At 33.1% G+C, this 26,541-nt stretch overlaps 2 protein-coding genes and 1 long non-coding RNA gene across 3 annotated transcripts; 2 read left to right on the top strand and 1 right to left on the bottom strand.

Annotated features, from left to right (window-relative positions):
- The first annotated feature begins 5,779 nt into the window (after positions 1-5,779).
- LOC21397535 (protein indeterminate-domain 9) lies at positions 5,780-8,794 on the top strand. Its single transcript, XM_024170593.1, has 3 exons — positions 5,780-6,134; positions 6,256-6,655; positions 6,940-8,794. Exons 1-3 carry the CDS (start codon positions 6,008-6,010, stop codon positions 8,084-8,086), a joined length of 1,674 nt encoding a protein of 557 aa, XP_024026361.1. The 5' UTR covers positions 5,780-6,007; the 3' UTR covers positions 8,087-8,794.
- A 7,385-nt stretch (positions 8,795-16,179) lies between these two features.
- On the top strand, positions 16,180-18,728 carry LOC112093028. The gene is made up of 4 exons (XR_002902881.1): positions 16,180-16,293; positions 16,946-17,012; positions 17,797-18,023; positions 18,686-18,728. It is a non-coding gene; the product is annotated as an uncharacterized LOC112093028 (long non-coding RNA).
- A 4,850-nt stretch (positions 18,729-23,578) lies between these two features.
- LOC21397534 (fasciclin-like arabinogalactan protein 12) lies at positions 23,579-24,697 on the bottom strand. The gene has a single exon (XM_010105806.2). The coding sequence runs from the start codon at positions 24,640-24,642 to the stop codon at positions 23,890-23,892; it is 753 nt and encodes a 250-aa protein (XP_010104108.1). The 5' UTR covers positions 24,643-24,697; the 3' UTR covers positions 23,579-23,889.
- Positions 24,698-26,541: the final 1,844 nt, after the last annotated feature.

Here is a 26,541-nt window from a genome sequence, read left to right as displayed (position 1 = left end):
AAAAGACAAAAAAAGTCCACAAAAAATAAAATTTTAAATATTTCAAGATGCTCTCCGCTGTCGGTATATAAGTGTTTCCGCTTGATATGAATAGTTATTGATGCCGATTTTTACCCTTCAAATCTAAAAAATTGTACCCCCAATCCCTCATATAAACTATAAATCTGATAAGAAACCACACATGAAAACACAAAACTAACTAACTAAGTAGGTTATACGACCATATTGAGCTCCAAGTGGAACAAACTTATCGCGACCATATTGAAGGGAGATCTACGTCGTATACATAATATAACATTAGTTATTATATGAAACACATACAATATGCTATAAAAAAAAATGCGTGATGTAGATATTAAAAGCTTGTAACCCTTAATAAATATTAATGGTACTTGATGCTGTTAATTAGCGTTCTAAAAAATTAAAAATACAAATAAAAACTAATTGTTCAATACGCCAAAACGAGGCATATAAATTGACTGTTTAATTTATTTGTGAAATAGAAAAAGCTGTTATTTCTTTATTTTATTTCATTTTTTGATTTTATTTCCTTTAGCCATTTTTTTTTTTGTTTTTTTGTTATTTTTTTTTTCTTTTTCAGTTTCCCTGTGCAACCCTTTGCTAGAGTCCACGTAGTATTAAAACAAATGAGGCATTGGCGAGTGCTGAGAGGAAAACGATCAGAAATGAGATTCCAAAACTTTCAATAGATTTTGAAACAAAAAAATAAAAGGCTTAAAAATTGTATGAGTACGGAGGAATAGCTAGCTAGTATTATATGGTATAATTTATATCTGACATATACCTATACAAATACAATGATAAGGGCCTGCCGTGATTGATGATCAACATATAATTTCTTTTGCCTTTTTTTTTTTTTTTTTGTTGTTGTTGTTGTTGTTGCGATTATCAACAATATTATTGTAACTTCTGTATATATGGAAACGTCCTACGGTCAAATTGGGAAAAATCATATGAGCACCCATTTGTTACGATAACCAGATAATATGATATTTTTTGGAGACTGAGGGATATATATATTTATACAATGTAATTGCCATTAATTTATTAAAGTAAAACATAATATTTGATCTATAAGTAGCGGTTAATGAAAGAGACATAAAATGAAACTGTGATTCAAAAGGCATTTTTTTATTACATTAATAACTAAAAAGGCATTAGGGGCAAGAGGAAAAAGCTTGATAATATTAGTATTGACGAGGACAAAAGTCCGACTTTTCCTTTATATATTAGAGTCAGTCAAACCAAAGAAGTATGAAATCCATAAATGTTACCTGCCAATACGGCTAATCTGTTTGTATATTGGTCCCTTCTATGTGACCTTTTCACTAGCATGAAGCTCAATTTTTAATCTTATATATATATATATATATATATATATACACTCGTGGCTGATATCGTAGATAGCGCTGAACCATAACTTTTTAGTACGTCGTGCACAGATATATCTTGCGACTTGCATGTTCTAATATCATTATATATCTTCTTTTCATTTGAATAAGGTAAATTTTGATCACCTAAAATTTCTATGTTCAAAGCAAAAGTCATCCTGGTTCTTTCTAAAAATTAAATCCGCCATTTTCTTCTTGGCCCCTTTTAAAAAACTAAATCCATGAATTTTAAAAATATATATCTGTTTGTACGTGTGATATATAGTATCCGAGAGTCGTTATTTATACATTGTATAAACACTGAAAATTCAAGGCGGTGGATCAATAATTTGAGAAAAGAAAGGACAAAGGAACAAATTAAATAAATTGTGAAATAAGTGAAATCGGGTTGACATAAAATTTGTTTAGCCTAAGTAAAAGGGCTTTTTAGGCTCCTTGGTTGATTCTTAGGAAGGCATTGTTAGATACTTCTGAAAAACTTTATTATTGTTTTAGTCTCTCATACATATAGGAGGATAAAATGTGGAAAGGAAAAAATTGATTTGAGTACCGTAATATGAAAATAAATATAAACTTATGATTAAGAACATTGGTTCATCCTACTTAACAATTTATGAGAAAATTACATAATATGCCATCAAAATTAATCAACTTTTCATTTATGACATCATTATTCGTTTAAAAAAATATTATCAAAAAAATAAAAATTATTCTAGCAGAAATACTCTCTGAAACTGTCCGACTATCTTTGTCGAGAAGAAAAAATAAAATGATAAGTGGTTAAAAATATTATGATAGAATGTTTTCCTAATAAATTGAATGGCATAAATGTTGTAATATCACGAGTGGCATAAATGTAAAGATGACATTTTTTGGGTGATATATCTGTATGTTAGATGAAATTCAAATCTTTAAAAGTCCAATTTCTACAATCGTGCAACGAGCATGGTTGTTGACCGAATTACTTCTTAATTATGGGCTCACAAAGTACTTGGTTTCTTGAGTTATGTAGTACTTTTATCTTTTTTTTTTTTGTGTGAAAATATATGTAGTACTTTTTTTGCTCTGAAAGTATATATAGTACTTTGATCTTTCATAGAGGGGTTTTGCTTTAATTGCCCCTTAATATCTAGGTGTAATTAAATATCTTTCCTTTTTAATTTCTATATATTCTTCTATGACGTTTCTCTTTAATTTCCTTGAAAAATAAGTAATTGTGAAAAATTTTTATTACCGAAAACTTTTTTTTTCCTTGGATTGGGCTCAGTACTATATTGTATATCAATTTAGTACTGCTCCGGTCAAGATTTCTCTCTGCATTATTGATGCCACGCGAAAAGCGTCTCCCAACATCACATGAATATCTTCCATGATATTGATGAATTCATGTCAATTTGACCTTTTTGTCAAGTGAGCAAGATATAACTTAAAATATCTAACGCGAGTAATTACTAAACACGCCCAAAAATATAAAAGCAAAAGAAACTAACCAATCGTTTCTTCCCATATTTAAAATGGTCTGTGCCTAATTATATATATATATATATATGTATATATATGCACACACACACACACACACACACACACACACACACACATATATATATATATATAAGAACTAGCTTCACATGACTGTCGTTGCGTTTTAAAATTGAGTTTTCAAACCCAAGAATACCAAACAAGAATTCGAAGGAAAAAACAAAACAAAGCACATATATTTTTCTCATTGGAGAGAGCGGGGATTCTACACATATATGCGTTGGAGAGATGTGAAAGAATGCCGTGTCTATCGGATCATTAATTTGAACGAATATAATATATTATTCCCTCATATTCCCAAGAGAATTAGGGTTTGAGAAAATGAAAGAATTTTTTATATGTGTCTTCAGGGATCGATGAGAGGGTAAGAGAGAGAATCCATGTTTTTTGAGGGTAAGGTCCGAATGCATAAAGCCAAAAGTGGTTGAATCAAAATCTTAATTTATTATTCTGTCAAAAAAAATTCTAATTAATTTATTAAGGGAATATATATTTTTCTCTTTTCTTTTTTAAATATAGTCGGACCAGATTAGGTAAATTTATAACGTAAGAGGTTGCTTTTAAAAGTTTTATTGAGAACGACCTAACCGGTTATCCATGTATACTTCATGTAGCCATGTGTTTGATTCTAGTCATACCTAGCCATGAATTTTACATCTCACCAAAGTATATTATTCATTATAACTTGTTTCGAAGTTAAGCATTATATTTGATAAAATGTCATATGCAATAATTATTGATAATGACTATATGTAAGAAAGTTAAACAAGAATTTGACATAGTGTTGAACTTATAATGATATTCGTTTTACCGTTTCTGTTTTTTAAGGTACTTTAAATATGCAGTTTCTTGGATTACATGTGCCGAAACCAGTAAACCAGGAGAATTTCATAAAAGACAAATGGAAAAACGATAAAAACGAATATGCACTATTAAATTGTACATCTCTCTCTGTGACTCTTTTCTCTCTAAATATATATACAGACATATGACGTGGAAAACATATAATGTTTTCCCCGACCCTATCCTTTAATTAGTTAGGTGGTCTTTCATTTTTCCCCTACCTTCCCTAATTCTGCCATGAAGTGTTTCTTAAAAACTATGGAAAACATGACGACAATTTGGACGGGTACAAAAACACGTGCGTCCATAGCCGTTGCCATGAGGCTCTGTATTATATGTAGATTATAACATTGTCTCTATTTCAGATAAATAGAGTTTTCAGTACTGCTCACTTTAAACTAACTCTATTCGTATTATTCGTACAGAATTATCAAAATTCACTCTTTTATCAACTTTTTAAAATTACCGGTGATTTGCAGGTAAGAGTAAACATAAATACTGGTAATTCTATTATTCCCCACTATATATATATATATATCATCTTATAACAGTATAAATCTAATTATATAGTTATATTGAGACGAGTTCAGATATTTGTCTCGTTTGTTGTTAGCATAAGGTTGATCTATATATGTAACTTATTACTCTTTCATGAGATAAATAGAGTTCAATATTCACTTTAAACAAACCATATTCGTACAAAATTATAAAAAAAAAAATTCTCTTTAATTAACTCTCTAAAAGCAGTGAGTGTGAGTGAACATAAAATTAAACTAAATTTTGTAATTTATACTCAAAGGGGTTATTAATTCTTCCCTTTACTAAGTACTAATGATCACATAACAGTATAAGTAAAGTCTATCTAACCTAATTACATAGATGCAAGGACTGCATGGAATTGGAGTAAGTAATTAATATAGAATCATCATAAACATGATATATACTAAGTTGACTTGTAAGATTCTCCAATTTACAATCTATGTGTTTGATTTATAATTTAAACTACTGTTTAAACATTTTTATTATAGTATTTTGTCTCATAAAATTTAAATTTATGTTTAAATTATTCCGTTTAAATTTATGAATCAAAATAGTATAGTGTAGTATAGTAATAGTACTTTTGTGGGAACGAATTTCTAGAGGATCGTGTGGTTGAGTGAGTGTAGAAATGAAAGGGGCGAGTCTCGTGGGAGTGGTGGGCTGGTCGACATATCAAGCGGTACGAGTCATCTCATGTCTGTTTGTATTATCAACTTTCCCTTCTTCACTGTCACTTAATACTGTCTCTCTTTTTCTTTGGGTCCCCCACCTCAGCCAGTCAGGTCTCACGGACGGCACCTCCCTCTTCTCTCCCTCTCTCTCTCTCCTCTATCTCTCTCTCTCCCGTGGTCCTAAGACAATTATGGCATAATGATTTTTACCCCTCATGAATTGGTTGGCTGTAAAAGGCATTTCACTTTTCCCTTCCCCCTCTCTCTCTCTCTCTCTCACACACAACAACTTTTTGAAATCAAGTTTGATTTGATTTGATGTTTAAAACTTTTTACATGCATATATCTTTTTCAGTATGTTAATTAATATATAATTTATTCGGTATTCCTTCTTGATCCCTTAAATATATAATAATTTAAAAAATACAAGTTTGAAACATCTCTGCTTATGTTTGCATATTAGTCACTTTATTAATAGAATATTGTATATTATAATATCAGGCAAGGAGAGAGAGAGTGAAAGAAATATGGCATGTAGTGTGGTCCAGCGGAGTCTATGGCTGACCGACTTTGAGAGCAGCCGTATCAGATAAGGATTGAGAGAGAGAGAGAGAGTTGAGAAATATTATCTCTTCAGCCTCCTTTTTTTCTCTTTGGTTTTTCCTTCCAATCAGCTAGCTCAAGCAAAGAGAAGGACTTACCAGAAAGAGTCAATCGGTATATAGAGTTTGGACCAAGTTCAACTCTCTGGGTTTCTTTTGTTTTCTTCAATCGAACAAAATATTTACGTATCTATATTCTCTCTGAGATCATTTCTTCAATTGTGTTCTGCTGTTAAAGCTTTCATTTTTCTTTTGGTAACTGGACGATTGCCATTTCTAGCAATCTTCTGAGTTAGTTCTCTTGTCCAGTACTTGAATTGGTTATTAACGACATAACCACAAGTATATATATATATATATATATACATAGTTTCTTTTTTAGCCTATCAGTTCATCCAAGATGTTATCTGAAGATGGGCTTTCCAACATCAGAGGGTTTCCTCAAGAGCCCCCAGATCCAAACCCTAACCCTAACTCAAACCCATCTTCAGCCAATAAGAAGAAGAGAAGCTTACCTGGAAACCCAGGCAAGTTTACATCTATACTAAATAAATAAATACATATATATACACACACACATATATCTTCAGCTTATAAATTAATTATTTTTCTGAGTATTTTTTTTATTTTTTTTATTTTTGGTTGCAGATCCAGATGCAGAAGTCGTAGCTTTGTCCCCAAAGTCTCTAATGGCGACGAACCGGTTCATCTGCGAAATCTGCAACAAGGGTTTCCAGAGAGACCAGAACTTGCAGCTCCACCGACGGGGACACAACCTTCCATGGAAGCTCCGACAGAGAAGCAACAAAGACGTTATCCGGAAAAAGGTCTACGTCTGCCCCGAAAAGAGCTGCGTACACCACGACCCGTCGCGAGCCCTCGGCGACCTCACCGGAATAAAGAAGCACTACAGTAGGAAGCACGGGGAGAAGAAGTGGAAGTGCGAGAAGTGTTCCAAGAAGTACGCGGTTCAATCGGATTGGAAAGCTCACAGCAAGATTTGTGGGACTAGAGAGTATAAATGTGACTGTGGAACACTCTTCTCCAGGTGTGTGTGTGTGTAGTCCAGTGTTTGTATATATACCCTCTTCTTTTGTTCTCATAAATTCTGCTATACTTCCTATGATTAGTTAGTTGAGTCAATATAATGCTATATATATTTCTCACGTTGACGCAGCTTTCATGGATTTAATTTTCATCTGAATTTAATGCTAGCTAGGGCAACATATACACACACACACACACACACACACACATATATATATGTATAGTTGATATATAACTAACATATTAACATTACTCAAATGGGGGTTTTGGGGTGTCATAAAACAGGAAGGATAGCTTCATAACTCATAGAGCTTTCTGTGACGCTTTAGCCGAAGAAAACGCCCGGTTTGGCGCAGTGACAACTCCAAATATTCCAAACTTCATTAATATCAACCACAACAGCAACAACAATCCTCAAGCAGCTGCAGCCAGAATCATGCCTCACCTCTCGCCGATCTTCCCACCGGACTTCGCCGCTGAGTCGCCGAACAACTTCGGCAACGCCACTTCGGACCACGGCCAAATTAGGCCGAGAGTTCCACTTTGGCTAGACTCCGCGAATTCTCACCATCATCAGCAGCTCAACTCCAACGCTTTTATGGCCGGAAACTCAACGGGGCTACTGCCTCAGCATGACCTGCTACAGGGCGCAGCCACAGTGAACTTGTTCGGACAACCGTCGTCGACGACTCCGTGGCTCAACAATAATTCGGGGCAGCTTGCTATGTCGTCCTCGTCATCGATGCTGCCTCGGGGACTATTAAAGGAGGAAGATGAAGAATCCAAAGGAATTAATGGTGCTAATAATAATGGAGTATCGGAAACAATGTCTTCTCTGCAGCATCCAAGCATCCAGAACCTCCAACAGAGTCCAGCTCACATGTCCGCCACTGCGCTTCTGCAGAAAGCAGCCCAAATGGGATCCACACGAAGTAGCTGCTCAGCTTTCAATGGAAGCGCTTTTGGTTTGATGTCCTCGTCTTCTAACAATAATAATTCAGCTACGAATAATAGCTTCAGCTCTCAGAACAAGCTATTCGTCAGGTCATCACAATTACCAAATCAGACCAGTACCACAACCGATAGCTTCAACGACTTGGTGAACTCTCAAACGGCAACAAATATTAACGTAGCAGATCATCATCATCAAGCTGCAGCAGGAGGCCAAGTCATGACGAGGTCATCGTCATCAATGTTCTTGGGAAACTCCAAGAGCAATTTGGACCAGCTAAATATGGCTAATAATATGAAGCAGTCCCAATCCAATACTAATGAGAATGAGCACAGTTTGACTAGAGATTTTCTCGGAGTAGGAAGTGACCACCATCATCACCACCATGGGAGCGGGTCATTCTTTCAACAAGAGCTCGCCAAGTTTGCTTCAATGGGTTCGGCCATGAACTTAAGCCAGTACAGCGCAGGGAATCACTGATCATATTTGAGCTTCTGATCTTCTAGAAACAACAGAAAAAAGAGGTACTCCTAATTACATTAGGCCCTGATCAAGTTTGTACTGCTTGTACAAAACAATCCATGTTGATCGAGAAACATTTTTAGCTAGTTTTGGATAGAACAGATACGCAAATTTGGAAGAGTAGAGATTACAATTATTAGGAGCTAGATCAGAAAAGAAAATGATATGCCGAGTTCTCGGTCTAAAAGCGACCGAGTTAACTCTGGAGAAAGAGAGAGAGAGGTAGAAAGATAGAGAGAAAGAGAAAGAAATAGAGGGGTCTCGTGAATGGTCAGAGAAAGAGGGGGCCAGTGCATGTTGGAGGAGACTAAACAAAAAGAGACTTGGCAATCAAGCGTGAGGCTTCGGGACCCTCTCCATGCATGTTGTAGATTTTTGTTTAGTTTTTTTTTTAAGTATTTATTTTCTTTTTTTTTATTATTATTACTTTGTGAAATTTACTTTTGCCTTGACGTTGATGAAACCTAGTGTGTCATACTCGGCTGTGACGTTTTGTCACGGCTCTTTTCCCACTGTCTTCAACAAAAACATTTTCGACCGTGAACTTTAGAATATTAATGGTTTTTCTGACGTGTGGGCCTCTCAATAGTATTGCTAATTAATTAATATGCTTGCCCCTCAGGTTGAGTTAATGCTGGAGATTAAAGAATTTTAGTTACTATAATATTGGAGATTACTACGTGTATATATACTGGTTCTTGAGTACTTTTCTGCATTCCTATATGGCTTAATATTGTAGCTAAATGCATTAAATCGAATGAATCTGAAACCAATTTTACCAAGCCAGTGTTGTCTGAAACATTTTAATTTGCATTTTAATTTTTGCCTACGTGGTTGCCCCGTATTATGTTGGGTATATAGGTACGCATTTTCATGTATAATTTGAACCGTATAACTCATGATGATGTATAACATTTTTTCTGTCAATTGATGAGAAAATTCCCCTAAAAAATGATGAGAAAATTTACGAATCTTAAATGTTTAAACCAATAATTATATATTTGGCATTTATGGTTGGATTAACCTTAGAAAACTTAAGTCAAAGATTTTATTTTGTGTAAAATTAGTGAAGAAAATAATTATCAGACTCATAGCATATGTTAATTATTGTTAGTGACATCACTGTTAACGATTCTCGAAACTGTGATAATTACCTTACCGGACAAGAGTAGATTTTTTTTTTTTTTGGGTGTACAAGGGTAGCTTTTTCTTCAGCTTCTAGCACGTGTTTGTACGTAGTAAACAATCTAACTTTTGTGTAGTAGTGACTCGAATTCAACCTAGACACGATTAACAGAAAAATTGACTTTAATTGACTCAATTTATTAACTGTTTATTTAAAAATATTCACATATATAAACAAATGTTCTGTTGAAGTAATATAATTTTTTTAACATATTTATTTTAAATAAAATGAAGCAGTTAAGATTTGTGGCATAAATTTATAAAGTATGAATAACAAGATATTAAGTACGTAAATTCACACTCAAATTAATTGTAATAAAGTTGACTTATGGATATGAGATGTTTTCACTTATAGATTAACTCGAAACTGACAAAAAAAGTTTGGATTAACACAAACATTACTCCAATTGTTACCCCCTGCTTTGGAGTACATATATATGCCTCTAACTATCCATAAGCTTAAAATATATATGTTGAGGTCCTATATTTGAATATCTCATCAATTTTGTAAACATGCAATTGTATAAATATTTTCTTTTATCATTTTCTTTGAATAACGCCTTACCCTTATCTGAATGTTTCACTTAATAATATTTATTATATTAAACCGAGTACCTTTCATATATCTAAGTTTTATTGTCAGATTCGAATGACTGAATTGTTCCCCACTCTGTTTTTGCTTGTATATTCCCCCCTTTTGACAGATTTATACCATATTGCTAAGAAATGAAATTCCTTATTGCACTACATATTATTTGTTGCACTACATATTATATGCGTACATATTTGTGCACACAGTGTGTGCATGTATGTGTGAATATGTAATATATTGATCAATTAAATCTTATATCATCGAACTGGATTCCTTTGAAAATAATTGAACTGAAAATGTAAGAAAAAGAAATCAGTTACATATATCTATATATGTATATATTCTATTCAAAACCTTTGTATCTGTGCGTGCTCGATTCTATTCAAAACCTTTGTATATATTCTATTCAAAACCTTTGAATCCACAAACCCCACCTCACCCAAATCCTCCACTGCCACAAGACTAAGGGGTCTTAGGCAGACCTATTTTTTTAATTACTGATAAGAATTGTTGTTTGAATGTTATATTAAGTTTTTAACAATTTAATTTATAAGTGTTCATGTTAAAAATTTACAGCGCACGACATAAAATTACTTCAACAGAACCAAGCTTTTGAAAATTTAATCCAACAATTAAAATAATAATTAGAAAGAACATATCCTACAACAAAATTTCTAATATTTTAAATAAAATTATGTGTCAACTTATATCTCGATCTATAGTGATGATACGTTTTGTTTACTTGGATTCAATAAACTATGATTTTATATATTCTTTTAATGTTTTTATGTCGTTTTGTATGGCTTTTTACTAGATATGTAGCTTTTATAAGCCAAATTTTGAAGATTCTAGGTAAATGAAGATGAATAATAATATTAGATTCATTAATGTATAAGGCAAAAGAACCTGTGTTAAAGACGGATGACATTTTAAAACAATAAAAGAATTATTTTTTGTGGAACTCAATCTTATTTCAATTATGGAGTTATGTGCAACTAATTAGAAAAAGTGCACAATGAATTCCTCCTTATTATATAATTGAAGTAATGGTTTTAATATTTTATTTAATGTATAATGATTGTTTTGTTATGTCGATTCTACAATGTAAAATTTGTCTTTGATTTTGAATGAAACCATCACTTTTCATTAAGGATGGCAATAGGGCGGGATGAGGACGGAGGATGATTTTCCATCTCTATCTCTGTCTCTCTAAATTGTTCCTATCCCGTTTTCATTCCCGTTCAAAGAGGGGTAGGGTTGGAATCAAAAATTTTTCATTGAGAAAGTCTTTCTCATACCCGTTTCATTCTCCATCATATAGGATTATATATTTTAAAATTATAGTAACTTAAAATAAAAATAGAATAGAAATTCATTATAAATTTAGACCAAAATTGAAAGTGGCATAATAAAAATTAAATTCTTAATATATTACAATCTAAATCCAAAAGTAATAAAAAAATTTTAAAGACATAAACTCAAATGAGCTTTCCTTGTCTATTCCTAATAGCTTCAATCTTCATTGCATGGTTACACCCTATTTCTTCTTAAGAATCATAGTTCAAAAAAACTTAAATTTTAAGAGATTATGTGTGTATATATATTTGCAATATTAGAAAAATAATACAAATATCAGGGCAGAGGCGGGGTAGGGAGTACTCCCCCGTCCCCACCCCGCAACGAATCGGGACTAAATTTTGTTCTCATCCCTAATAATTATTCCCCATTTCTGTTCTGTTCGGGGCGGGTTCCCGTTTCCTAGAGAATATTGACATTCCTACTTTTCATCAAAGAAAAATAGCTTTGAAATTTAAGGCACCAATAACTACTATTAAATAAAGGAAAAGATCTCTAGAATTCAAGAGAGAAAATTCTGGTAGGGTATGAAAAAAATACCTTACTAGTATGACATAAGTTTTTACTATCAAACTTTTATTAAGTTGTATTAAAGTGTCATATTTCATTCATTTTGATATGATTAATTATTTGGCGATTAAAAACTGAATTGAACTGTCATACTTCTATCAAGTTCTATCAAAATTGTCATATTTTATTCAATTTAATATGATTCTGAGTTAACGATTAAAAACTGTTACGAGTGTCTGTTTTTTATACCTTACAAAAGAAAGTTCTCTATTGGTATTATGCTAGATTTTTATCAAGTTTGGTTAATTGTATATATATTTTAAAAGAATTCATTGAAGAAAATTTCAATTGGTAAGACACAGCCTTTAACTGTAAAATAAAATTAAGTATGACTTTTTCGGTCAAGAAAATAAAGTTTATATCAAATTAGATAAAATATGATAATCTAACAAAAACTAATAAAATTTTGACATATAAATTTTTTTTTTCATATCATATAAAAAAATTCTCCATTTTTTGTTTGAATATATCGTATTGATATAATTCAAACGTATACAAGTTAACGCTATCAATTACATATAATATATTGGTAAGGGTGGTAATTCGTCACGTCGTATTCTTTTGGTGTTTTAATCGTTTCAGTTTAAGACACATAAATTTAAAAAAAAAAATTACAACATGAACATGACACGATCATTTTATGGGTTGATATGAAACAACAAGAAAATGACTCGGGACACGAAATTGAATCATAAATCCGAGATTGACACGAAAAATGTTATATACTTGCATTTTTTACACATTATAAAGAACTTAAAGTTCATAACACGCCAAAATATGATAACATCCACAGAATTAAGTGAATAAAAATACAAGATTTTGAGAACAACTATTATAAGATAAATAGTTCATAACAAAATCTAAAATATATGATGTGAAATATATTTAAAAAATAATAATTTTACGTGTTTTGTGTCGTGTTTGAGTTAAGTGGGTCCAACTTAATATTAAATTATATTTTTCATATCAATTTCAAGTCAATCAAAATCTAACCTGATTTTTTTTTTTTTCAATCCTAACTCATAATTTTTATATTATTTTCGAGTCGTATTATCGTGATTTTTATTGCCGGCCTATATATAGGGTGTGAAAAATGGAAAATTGCGGAATGATCGGAGTCAAATCATGATTGTATGGTTTTCACGTCAACCTTGATGGCTTGCGGTTTCTCTAAGTCAGTGATGCATGTCATCTATCGGAGAGACTCCCAAAATTATACAAGAAAACAAGAAACCAAAAAAAGTTAAGAAAAGAAAAGTCTTCGAAATTAGATACTTAGAGCGAGCTTTCAAACGATTATCCGATGTTGTGATTATATAATTCTCGTTTCTTCCATTATATTTGCGTGTTAGACCGAATAATACTTGCCACGTGAATTTGGATTCTCCTTTCAACTGTATAAGCCATGATTACTGTAAGAGAGAAGAATATAAATACCTTTTAGAGTACGAGTTTAGATTTTTATCTTTTATTTTTTATTAATATATATTTTACTCAAGAATTTATTAGTCAAAGAGTATTAATTAAAAATAAAAAGTAAAAATCCGAATCTATACAGTCTAGCTCAATAATTTTCTCTAATTTTTATGTAAAAGTGAGTAGTATATACGTGGACCACTATTGGGTTATAATCAGTTGTATTAATTTCCTAAACACACCAAACGATGGGATAGGCACAATACTATACGATTCCTTCATAGCAAGACTTACTGTTTAGTTCGCTGATTCGAGTTTTTAATTCGAGTTGAGATGTGACTTTATGCGATAGTTTTTTACTGTAGTAAAAAAGTTAGATGTGACTGTTTCTGAGAATTTTTTACTGTAACAAAACTCGAATAAATGAAATGAACAGGGCAATATTCCTCTCTTTTAAAATATATAATATAAAAATTATATTATTTAAAAAATAATTAGTAATTTTCTTCTTAAGGGGGCGAATTCTATACATAAAATTTAGAAAAAGAAAACAAGGGATGAGTAGAAAGAGGGTAATAATCAGTAGAGGTAAGGTAAGAGCAATTACGAGGTAATTTTTTTAATGGTAAATTAAGGGGTAATTATTTCTATTTTCATTTGGAGAAAGTGATCGTTTACTTTTGTTGAGCCTCGTCGTAGTGAAAATCATATGACTGATAATTATTTCCAAGGAGAATTCATCAATGGGGTAGGAAAAAAGTATTTACTGATAGTATACACGAGTTTTTAACCATTAGATTTTATTAAATTATGTTAAAACAATATATAAATTTGATCTATGGTTAGCTCATATAATTGGTTGCTGTTTTATAATACCCTACCCCAAAATTCTTCTTATTTCAGTGCTACTAACCCCACACCAGTTTAATAGTGGTAATTCTATGCTTGACTCCATTAAAATATAGATTTTGACAAAAAAAGAAATAAAAGGTTAATGCAAAATAATTCTTCAAAGAAAGAGAGACTTAAATTTTCGGACTGATAATTAGCTTGATTACCAAAAAAAAATCTATGAATTCTATAAAATGCCTTTTACGATAGAAAATTTAGCTATTGAATATAATATATATTTAGTGGCTTGATACTACTATCCTACAATAATAAAACTGCACTATACAGAATTAAAAAAAAAAAAAAAATCTTATTCTCCATCTATTCCTTCCAAAAGTTTCTCCTTTTACAATCTGCAGTTGAACTTCTCTCATCAATAATGAGCCCTACTTAATTGTTGCTTTCAATATTTAGACTCTTGAAAAGAGTTATCTAGTTGCGTTTAAAAAAGAAAAGAAAAGAAAAGAATGAAGCAGGAGACCTTTTATATATATACATATATATAATAAGGCTTCTAAATATGATAAAAAAAAAATTATTCCGTCCCATTAATTTTTCATCTAACGACCAATATTTGTTCCATAATTTAGACATTTCAGTGACAATTACACGTTGATATATCTGAACCAAAAGGGGAGGGGAAAGGAGATGAAATAAATGAGGGGGTGAGTATTTTGCTCTCTGTAGCTATAAGGTCTATGTACTCTTTTTTATTCAGCAAAAAGAAAAAAGAACAGAAAAAAAAGGTCTTGAACTCTATACGTGAAAAGAATGCGTTCAATCAAGTTTGGGCTTACTGTACGTTTACTCCACCTTATTCTGAGCTCGGCCAGTACCATGTACATAGTTCAAGAAGGTTTCAAGGACTGTCGGCCTCAAATCTTTTTATTTTCTTAATGGGATAAAGAGTGATATAGGTAGAGTGATTAATAAGATATAATATATTTTTAAAAATTAGTAGATTATAGAATAATTTAAAATTTTAAGTTTTAAATATTATTAAACACTTAAAAATACCCCTAAACCTCCATTTTCACCTCATTTCTTCTCCCTAAACATATATATTTTTCTTTAAAAAATAAACTATAGCATATTTTTTAAATATGTAGATTATAGTTAAGTCCACCATGGCCGGGACTGACAACTGACGGTGGGAGAATCCGGCGACCGGCGACCATTTTCCAGCGATCTTTTTTCGGTGACTGTTTAACATTGTATTTACATGTAAATACCGTAGTTACCAATAAATTATTGTCATGACCGAGAAATTTATCAGAATAATTGTATAGGATGATATTCTTTAGAATCCTTTTTATTATTAATATAAATACTTTTATTATAAGTATTTGCTGGTATAAGTATGGAATAGCAAGTTATAAGCTAAAGTTTAGAAATTTATGAACTACGATGCAATTATTGATTTTCAGACTATATTTAAGAAAGAAGTATGGAATGTTGTGTCAAGCCCACAAGTGGGTAAACACATGAATGATAAGTTTAAGAAATGAAAAAGAATTGAAAGACATCAATTCTAGGGTTTTAGAAACAATCGGAACGAAAAACGGACAAAAAAGGGGTTCAGAAGGCCAAACCGAAAAAAAAATTAGAGTTTCGACTGATTTGAGTTGACCGAGTCAAAGTTTGTTGACTAGAGTCGATCAAAACGTCGCCCTCAAAAGGTTAGTCAAGAATGGTCAAGGTTGACTAAGTTGACCATCTGTCTGAAAAACGCGTATAAAATGCGTACCGGATAAGAATTAAACTGAACTAAAATAGGATAATTATAAAATTATCAATGGTTGAGATTAAAAGTGAAAATGGGAGGAAAGGCTGAGATTATGCCAAGTGGCATTAGTGGTGGCCGGCCAAGAGTTAATGGAGAAGGAAAATGAGAGATATTTGTGGGATATGTTGGGAATTTAGTAAAAAGCTCATGGAAAAGTCAAAATTTCACTTTTGGACTTTTGCTCATGTAATGGTCGGCTCACTTAAGAGGTAAAACGTGAGAAATGCTCATTTTCATGTTAAGAGCAGAGGGAACTCAGCCAAAGAGAAAGGAAGAGAAAAAAATTCATCCAAAGTGAGAAAAGAGTGTTTCGATCGAAATTGACGGAACGACACCGCTAGTTCGCGAAGTTCGTTCTTCATTTCTAAGGTGAGAATTCGAATTTTTCTTGTTATTTCCCTACCATGGATGCACGTGGAAGAATGGTGAAAAGCATGAAAATTTTTTACTTAAGATGATGATTAGCTTGTGATGATTAAGGACTCGAAAATCTAGTGAATTAAGGATGAGATTCTTGATTATTTGACTTTGTTCTAGCCTATTTGGCCATGGAAAATTTTGTGAGAACTTGGGTGAAACCCTAGGAATTGTGATATTATTGATGATAAAATGGAAAGAGAAAGTATGTGATTTATGTTTGGTAGTGTAAACAATGAATAAAACGAGCTAAGGTTAGCTCGGGAAACATGCAGAAATAGGCAAAACTCTGCTGAAATTTAGTTTGAGTTTTTTACTAAAACCGGATTTCAAGAGGAATAAGGGATTTAAGTGTGAAAAGTAAGGTGATTCGATAATCGGTGATGTATAGAAACCGAACACAATAAGAATTCACAGTTTTGGACCGAAACTGAAAATTTGGCCATAACTAAGGAACGTGCACGGTTTTAGTGCAAAATATTGAGATATGAAATATTTTGGGATTGAATACCAAACTTAAGGATTGTAGACCTTCCCGAATTGAATTTTAAATGTATTATTGATCGTAGATTTTGAATCTAATGATCTAAAATTTATGCAATAGGATCGATTAACGACTGAAGTCGGAAAGCGCCAAGTGAGACGAATGACGCATTGTTAGCGAAACCTTTGTAAGTACAATAGTTTTTCTATGGCTATTTCACGAACAAGCTTACTTTTCTATGTTGCACAAAATTGTGCAGATGGTAGAATTTTGAATGTTAGATACAATGTGAATGATAGATACAATGTTAAGCATGTATCTACAAGACTTGAGTAGTCGTAGAACTTTATTTTGCAAAAAGTATGTAACGATGTTAAGTCAAGGTCAAGTTACGAGAAATAGTTAAACTTTAACAAAAAATTAATCTCATGATAAATTGCTCAAAATGAACAAATTCATAAGATTTAACCAAAGTTACCGTTTCAATGAGAAAATTGATAAATGTAAGAGACCAAACATCCTGTTGTACCAGCTTTCGAAGGAAAGGTTATTATGAGACTATGAAAGAAATGAAACCGTGACTGAGCTGGATTGGTTAGCTACCCCACTCCTCACTGGTTATGTGCGCTATGGTACAACAGGACAGGGCTTATAAGAAGTAAAAGACAAGAAAATGAAAAACAGAAACCATTCCATATAAAGGTACAATATCTGTAAAGAAGAATGAAAAGAATGAGAAACGGAAAATGAAAGTCGTTCAGAACGTGAAAATTCGATGTGAACAACTAAAATGAGACGAAAGCAGAACAAAGAATGTAATGAAAGAAGAACATAAGCCATACATGTTTTAGTAGCACAAAATGTATTATGATATGACATGAATGCATATATGGGTATGCATAATTATTGCATCTGTTATGACCTATTGATACTTGCTGAGCGAAAGCTCATTAAGTTTGTTCGTGTTGTAGGAAGCTCGGGTAAGGCACCAGCTCCCTAAAACTTGTTGCTGGGCATGCATAGAGGATGTAGTAGTGGAGTGTGGGCAAGTGGGTTATGGATGCATCACGTGTTTTAGAAACGCTGTTGAACTTTATGTGTAAAAAGTAAATAGTGTTTTATGAAAATAAATGAGTTATGTAATGAAAGTTAAGCTTACGAGACGGTGAGGCTATGCATAGCAACCTCCAGTCACAAGGTATGACTAATGTAACAGAATGCTACAGCATTTTAGGTATGACTAATATAACAAAATGCTATTAGAATACTACAGTATTTTGAGAATGACTAATGTACAAAATGTTGTTAGAATGCTACAGCATTTTACTAATAGTTGAAAACAGAAGGCTAGCTAAATGCTATAGCATTTAGACGTACATGGTAAGAATGAAAAAAATTGGCTTGAATTTTTAAGAGGTTATAACTAGTAAGTAGTAGAGGTTAAGTATGAACTTAGGATGATGATCAAAAGTTAGGGTCGTCACAATTATATTTACCAAAAAATTCAGAGTCTATTTTTCCGGCGACCGTTTAACACTGTATTTACAAGTAATATTGTATTTACAAGTAATATTGTATTTACAAGTAATATTGTATTTACTAGTAAATATCATGTTTACCTGAAAATCCGGCTGTCGACTCCAGCGACTGTTTAACACTGTATTTACAGGTAAATACCGTATTTACTAGTAAATATCATATTTAATCGAAAAATCCGGCTACTAACTCTGTGACCGTTTTGTAACACCTATTTTTCTAAACTAACAAAATTCTTAGAATTAGATGTTAAGAACTAACTTGAATAATGTTATGGTGTTATATTTAGTTAATTCTAACATTAGGTTGAGTTATTTTCTACAGGTAAACGCGACAAGGACTTGAGGTGCCGAGAAGAAGTTCATGCCATTTTATAAAAATTATATATAACTTTATATATTTATATATTTTGTTTTGATGATTTGATAAATGAATATATATTCATGATGTACTTCATGTTATAATGCATGAAATTAAGTGTCTTAGGAAAATTATAAGTTTTTCTTGATTTTTTCTTTTTGGATAAAATAAACATTTCCATGACGTTAATTTTTAGCTCTATTTAAACCTCTAAAATTCTAAAATCATTCCTCTAGTTTATACAAAGCTGTAGAGCCTTTTATAAGCTTTCCAACGCCTTTTTATTTGCACAAATCGAACACCAGAGTAAGAAGATGTGGCCAGTATACCATCCGGATACCCAGCAGTCCTCGACCAGGTTACTGCACGCGAACAAGAACAGAAATTCTAGAAGTTGACCTAACTCTTTTATGGGAGAAAGAGAGAAATATGCCAAGACTTGAGATGAATTATAATTAATATGTCAATAGTTTACATAAGTTAATAAATAGGCCAAATTACTGTTTTCGTCCATAACTTGTCTAGTTATGAACCATAACTTGACAAGTTATTGTCCATAATTCACAGTTTTTGTCCATAACTTGTCTGACTATGAACCATAACTTGACAAGTTTGTCCATAACTTATCTAGTTAAGGACCATAACTTGACAAGTTATGGCCCATTAATTTCTATAACTAAAAGTTGGCCTATATACTTTCTTAAGCTTTTCATATTGGCATATTTTCTACTATTTTCGCTCTTTTATTTGTCTTCCACACGATTTTACACCCTAATGGTAACCATTCCCCCAGCTGTTAAGGGGTTATTTAATCATAGAATTAATCCTCAATTAATGCCAAATTAATCCCTTTAAATTTTATATGATTTATGAGGCAATAAGTATTTTTAACTCTTGCTCTTTGCCTCTCTCTAATGAAATTCTCTTTCTCTCTTCCACCTTCCACACGTTCGGAAAAAAAAAGTCACAAAGAGCCTCCAAGACCAGCCATCAAACCTCCATTCTTTTATCCATTTTGTTAACTTTCGATTCTTCCAACCCAAAATCAAGAGGATTCTTAAGGTATAGTTCTTTCTTGTTGTTTGGTTTTAAATTCCATGAGAGTTTAGATAAATTTACTTTGAGTTTGATTATAATAGCTTGAAATGATGATGGAGGATATTTATTGGTTGATGATTGAGGGAGGATATATGTGATTTAGGTGATGTTTAATGTCCATAGCTACAGGTTTTTATTTTGGATTGGAATGCATGACCAGGTTATTACTTTGGGTGTTTTGGTGTCTTTATAATTTGATAAATTCTAGAGAATCGTGCTAAGAATTATGTTATTTTCTTATATTTTTATTTCTTCTATGTTATAAATTGTGATTTCATAGAAACATGAGTTAGGATGTTGTTTTTGGATTCGAGTTGCAAGATAGGTGAATTTTGGTGGTCATCTTGATGTTTCTAACTTGCTTTGCCACAAGGATTTTTATAGAATGTGTGATTTGAATGTTTTAGGAACATATCTTAGGGCTGGTTAAACGCATGTGGTTGGAGTTGATTTCATCTTTAATGAATTTATTTTGGTATTTTCGGAATTTACAAGTGCTGGAATTTTCCAACTTATGTGATCTGACTTTAAAATAATGTTTGAGGGAACAAATGAATTCCATTTTTAGCAAATTAGATACTGTTGGAAAAATCTGGATGTTTATTTTCAATTGGCACTAGTCTCAGGTTATTTTGAGTTATGTGTGATTTGTTATGAATTTTTAAAGGGGTAAAGGTCATGCTGCCAGTTTTTGTTAAGTTTTGTAATTTTGTATAATTGATGGGTTTTTTTATGTCTTAATGTTAATGAATGTTGGGAATGGTCTATTAGACGTTGTTTAACGTGATTGATGTGTTTGATGAGTTGTTGAGTTTTTTTTACTAATTTTTTTATGATTTATGGCATGAACGGTTTTAGAGGCGATCTCCCGAGAACCTTATTCGTCATGTCACCATTGAGATATTTAAAAACGTTAAGTAAAGCATTCATGTAAGTATACTCTCACCTGCAACATGAATTGACTAATTGAAAAGTATATGATTTCAACGTTTATGATGATGTTATGACACTTTTAATATTTCTCTTATGATGACGTTTTGAAGAAAAATGCATATATGTATTTTTGTGTTTTTAAATGGCATTGTACACCCTTGATGGTGACCAGTGAGTGAATTTATTGTCACGATTAATATGAGATTTGCTATAACCTATGCTTTCTATGACTAGCGCGCTATGACGGTACAACGCAGGGCGCAATATATGATGGATTTTAAAGTTAAAATATGTTCAAAAATATATGTTCTCATGATAACGTTTATTGTTTGATGAATAAAAATGTTCATTTACATTTGTGAGATTTAAGTGACTTACTCAGCTTTTGCTTATATTAGTTAATTCATGTAGCCATAGAGAATCTTGGAGCGGATGCGAGCTATGCGTGATGGAAAAATGAGAGAAACGATCATGGAATGAAATTGTTTAATTTAATTAAGTTTTAATTTTAATTTTTATTGCTTTCGTACTATGGTTTATGATGGTTTTTTATTTGAATAATACTTTAGACTTTTTAAGTTTATTTCAAGGTATAGATTTTAATAAGTATGTTGAACCTAAAGGTTATTTTTCTTTAAGGAAGTTTAAAGTTTTTATTAGTTAAAAAAATATTATAGGAATTCTCTAAGTCATTCATTTTGTTATGCAAAGTAAATTATTTCAAGCTTATCTATTGTTCGCATTCTTTAAGAGGTAAATGTTTGAAAGTTAAGTTACTGCGACGGTCCGTGAGGAATCATTACAGTTTTACAATGTATTGTATTTACGAGTAAATATTATATTTATCTAAAAATCCGGCCAACAACTCCGGCGACCGTTTAACATTGTATTTACAGGTAAATATCGTATTTATCAATAAATACCATATTTATGAGTAAATAGCATATTTATCTGAAAATTAAGATACCGACTCCGGTAACCGTTTGATAATATATTTACCGGTAAATACTGCAAAGGAAAATCTACGTTGATCGAAATCATATAAAATACATCAAACAAACAAATTTAAATATTTCATCATTTTGTTTCTAAAAGACCAGAAACAGCTCTTCCACGAATATATGCTCAGTTTTCCTAACTCAAAAACCAAAGAAATATCCATAAAACAACACACACATATTCTTTTCCAAATTGATACATATAAAGAAAAGAAGGAAATAAAAGAACTAAACAACATATATGGTCGCTGACCACAATATTTGAAATCCACACTGACGGATTTGTCAAGAAGTCGATTGGAACCCTAGGCAGCGGATCTAATATCCACAGCCGCTGCACCTACCACGATTGATTGGGGACAACGAATAAGGAACGTCACCGACATCGGACTAGGAACGAGTAACGAGCAAAGTGTGATATTCTTTCTACGGTTGAATCACGACGGAGAAGAAAAGTTGAATCGGCGCCAGAAAGAAGGATCTTCGTTGTGACATTGAAGCTGGCGCACAGACGACGACGGCGGTGGAGAGAGCATTACGACGACAACACTTGGCGAAGATTGGTGGCGGCGTTGTGCAGCGTTCACCGGCAGCACGAGGAGAGAGAGAGAGCAACGAGAACAAGAAACGACTGGGTGACTAGAGGAGAGAGGTAGAGTGCTCGGAGGAGAGAGAGAGTGGGTGGGGACAGAGGGAGATAGAGAGAGAAATGACTGGGTTGGAAGAGATTAATCTATTTTAAAATAAAAACTAATAATATGTTATAATTTATTATCATTGAAAAAATATGCTATTCACTTTAAATATAGGTATAAAATATGCTATAGGGTGCATTTTCCCTTTCTTAATTTTGTTTTCCGAAAATACATGTTCACGAATCACACTAATATCCGAGGACTTTTACATTTAGAGAGAGGGTTATTTATAGGAATGTTTAAATAGAGCACTTGAATCAAAAAATGTCTACTTATTCAAACCGTTCACAATCAGTGGACCCTTTCCCACCAGGTAGGGCCTACTAATTATGGTAGTAACCCAAATAACCCGTTGGGTTACATAAATATTTTGTTTTAGCCAGTTTATTGCAAGTGGAAACTCAAATAGAACTTGGGCTCAATCGGCGCACTATTAGTTTTCAGCCCAATCACTTCACTGGTTGATGCATAGATAATATCGCCAATATAAAAAAAGCTTAAAATAATATATATGCTTATTTTTAGTTATAAAAATTAATAGGCCATAATTTGTTAAGTTATGGTTCATAACCAGATAAGTTATGGACAAACTTGTCAAGTTATGGTTCATAACGGTTTATAACCAGACAAGTTATGGACAAAAATAATAATTTAACCTATTTATTAACTTATATAAACTATTAGCCTATTAATTTTAATTCATCTTAAGTCTTGGCCTATTTACCTCTTCCATCAAGTTGAGGATTTATATATAAGGTTGTATGCACAAGTTATACGTACGGCTAGCTTCCTTCACCCTAATTTCAAACTTTATTTAGCTAGATAAACCTAAATCATTATTAATTAGAACTTCTAGCCAATTACACGTGTGCTTGTTGTTTTTATCTAGCGGTCTTTAAAGATGAAAACTCAGCTTTGTATTGAAGATATATATATATATATATATATATATATATAAATTTCTGGATCGAAGGTATATATTTATATATATAAGAGAGTTTTATTTTAGTTAATGTATGGTTCCTAATATTTCTTACCGTTAATTCTCGTTGGGAAATCAATAGAATGGCCAAAATTGAACTGACAAATCATAAGCTCGAGGCAACTTTTCTTGGAGAATAATCATACAGGTTTGTCATAATACAAGAAGCTCAAGATATGAATAAGAAAACGGAAAACAGAATACAAAATACAGAAGAATTGCCAAGATCAAAAAAAAAGAAAAAAGAAAAGAAAACATAAAATTCAAATGAAATTAAAAACTGGTTCTGATGATCATCACAAACCGGCATGCATGAAACCAATGGGATCTAACAGAGACAACCATTATTTCAATCCAACACACCACGTCCACCATGACCGCCGCTCAATCCAACTTGCTTCATCACCAAAAATTATGATCCCAACCAAAAAAAATCATGAAAACTCAGTAGTAATTTTTCCGTCACAAGAAAACGGCCACAAGAAGAGAAACTGCAAACGACATGACCATCCCAATAGTAATTCTAACACCGCCACGACCAATAGCGTCGGAAGCATCCACCGAAGCCGCCGGGCTATCGGTGTCCGTCTCCGCCTTCTTCTTAGACTTCGGCGGGGCGGGGGCGGGGGCGGGCGGCGGAGGCCTTGGAGCGAAGATCCCCAGAGGCTGAAGCACTTTGTCCACCTGGTAAACCGCCAGCTGATTGTCGGAGTAAACGGTTCCGGTGATGGTGGTGTTAACGACCCCGGTGGTGATGTTCACTTGGCTGCCGTTGGTGGTGATGTTAAGAGGGTACTCGTAGGTGTCGGCGGCTTGAGTCTGGACGGGGTTGCTAAGAGTTTGGAAGTTTGAGATGGATATGAAAGCCGGAACGAGATGGAACTGGACGAGCTGGACTTTTTGCTGGTCGGAGAGCTGGTTGAGAGTGCCGGTCTTGAGGCTCGAAAAGGCGTTGTCGGGCGGGGCGAAGAGGGTCAGCTCGCTGTTGGTGCTGCTGAGCTGGTTGTTGATCTGGTCGCCCACTTGGGTGCTCCGGAGAAGGCGGAGGAGAACGGTGAATTGCCCGGCTTTGATGAGGATCTTGTAGATGTCGGTGGAGGGGGCGGGGCCCGGCGACTTCGCGGGGGCCGCGGTCTGGGCTAAGGCAGCAGTGATGGCGTGGGAGATGAGGATGAGGAGGAGTGAGAGTGAGGAGATATGCATTTTGTTGGACATGTTTTGTGGTGTGGAAAGGTGGTAGAGAAGAAAAGAGAACAGAAGAGAAGTATTGGACGTCACAAAAGTGTTTGATGCATGGTTTAGGGGGGAAGTAGGGTTTTTATTGATGGTGAGAGGGTATAAAATTAGGTGAAAGGGTTCCATTTTTAGTTATGACTTGTGAAACCTCAGTAGTTAGCATGTCTGACTTTGTTGGGAAGGTGAAGGAATTAATGAATGGAGAGAGAGAGAGAGAGAGAGAGAGAGAGAGAGAGAGAGAGAGAGAGAGAGAGAGAGAGAATATATGACAACAGATTATAGTGTTAGATGGGCTATAGCTAGTTTGCTTGGAAAAACAGGAAAAACAGGGGGATTTCAAGTGGGTGTGGGCTGAAAAAGGGTGTGGATGATTGCTTTGTTTTCACTTATTTGGGTAAAAAGAGAACATAAAAATATTTAATAAATTTGATTTCCATTGCCCACAACACGCATACCTTAAGGAAGAAGTTTGTTTTTACTGTAGTGTTTCACTTGTTGCCAGTGCATATATGATTGTGATTGATGACAATTTTGCAAGTTGTGCCTGACGAGTACTTCCCAACTTTCATGAATATCATGGTAATTAGGGCTGATCCAAGTAATATTATAAGTGGATCAAATTAAGCAGAGACGACCATATGGGCAACCTCACCATTCTATTAAACCAAATCTATCTGATATTCAGTATAAAGCACAGTGACCACCAAAATCAATTATTAATCTAGGTGACTCTAGCTAATTAGCTAGCTTTCCAAATCATTGCATTGCTAAGTCTCAATTAATTTTTTTTTTTTTTATTAATGCTAAAAGTCTCAATTAATTTCTGGCTAGTACATGTAACTCTGGACTGAAAACAGAAATTTGGCCCCGGGAAATGAATCGATATTTGTTATAAGTTGGTTTTAAGTGCCTCGTTGTTCACGTACATATGTTCTTTCGGCACTTGATCATTCAACTCTTGGTTCTTGTATTTATTACTTAAGTACAAAATATATACAATTTCCCGTGGGATCGAAACTATTTTATAGGTGTGGTAACTTAATCAAACAAGATATGGTAGTGGTTGATACTTTTATGTATGTGTTAAACAATCGGTTTCAAACAAGGGACTTTCACTCACTCATCCTATTTGCTAGTTTAAGTCGGATAAGGAAAGAAATGGAGTGTACATTCGAGTCATTTTCAGGTAATACATGTCATATTAAGTCAGCAATGATTTGCAGCCCTACAGCACCAAAAGTGCAAATTCAGGTAATTATTTATAGGCTGTTTAGTTCGCTGATTTGAATTTTTAATTTAAATTGAGATGTGATTTTATGTGAGAACTTTTTACTGTAGTAAAAAAATTAAATATGATTATTTTTAAGACCTTTTTAGTATAATAAAACTTAAATTTTAAACTCAAATCAGTGAAATAAACGGATATATATATCGGCGTCCCGTTCGGTCATCACGGGCCTGGAAAAAAGTAGTATGAGCAAACCCAAACTTGATAGCCCAGCATAAAAGCTTGATAGGCTTTAGTCAAGAAATTACAAGCCCAGATTAAAGAAGTTTTAAAAGCGATCTCGTGGATCAAGGTTTTCCACTTCGCGATCAGTAGTGCCAAAGCTTAGCTCTTAGGAGGCTCGTGGAGATATTGGCATCAGATACATTCCATAGAATTATGGAATGTGCCTCCCTTGATTCACCCTTTAATTTTATGTTATTTTTTAGAACTTTGACTCTCTTAAGGTAACATCTAAAGGGGGAAAAAAAAAAAGGAGATTGTTGTAAATATAGCCTATTGGAAAATCCGCATTACGTCTCTAATATTAAGATTTAGAGTTTAAATAGTTATTGTTTAGAATTTTGATGTTCTTAAGTTAACATCTAAGA

The sequence above is a fragment of the Morus notabilis genome, unplaced genomic scaffold (assembly GCF_000414095.1).
Source record: "Morus notabilis unplaced genomic scaffold, ASM41409v2 Scaffold710, whole genome shotgun sequence".
Lineage (NCBI taxonomy): Eukaryota > Viridiplantae > Streptophyta > Magnoliopsida > Rosales > Moraceae > Morus > Morus notabilis.
Note: the sequence above shows the minus strand (reverse complement) of the source record. Positions and strands in the feature narration are given on the sequence as shown.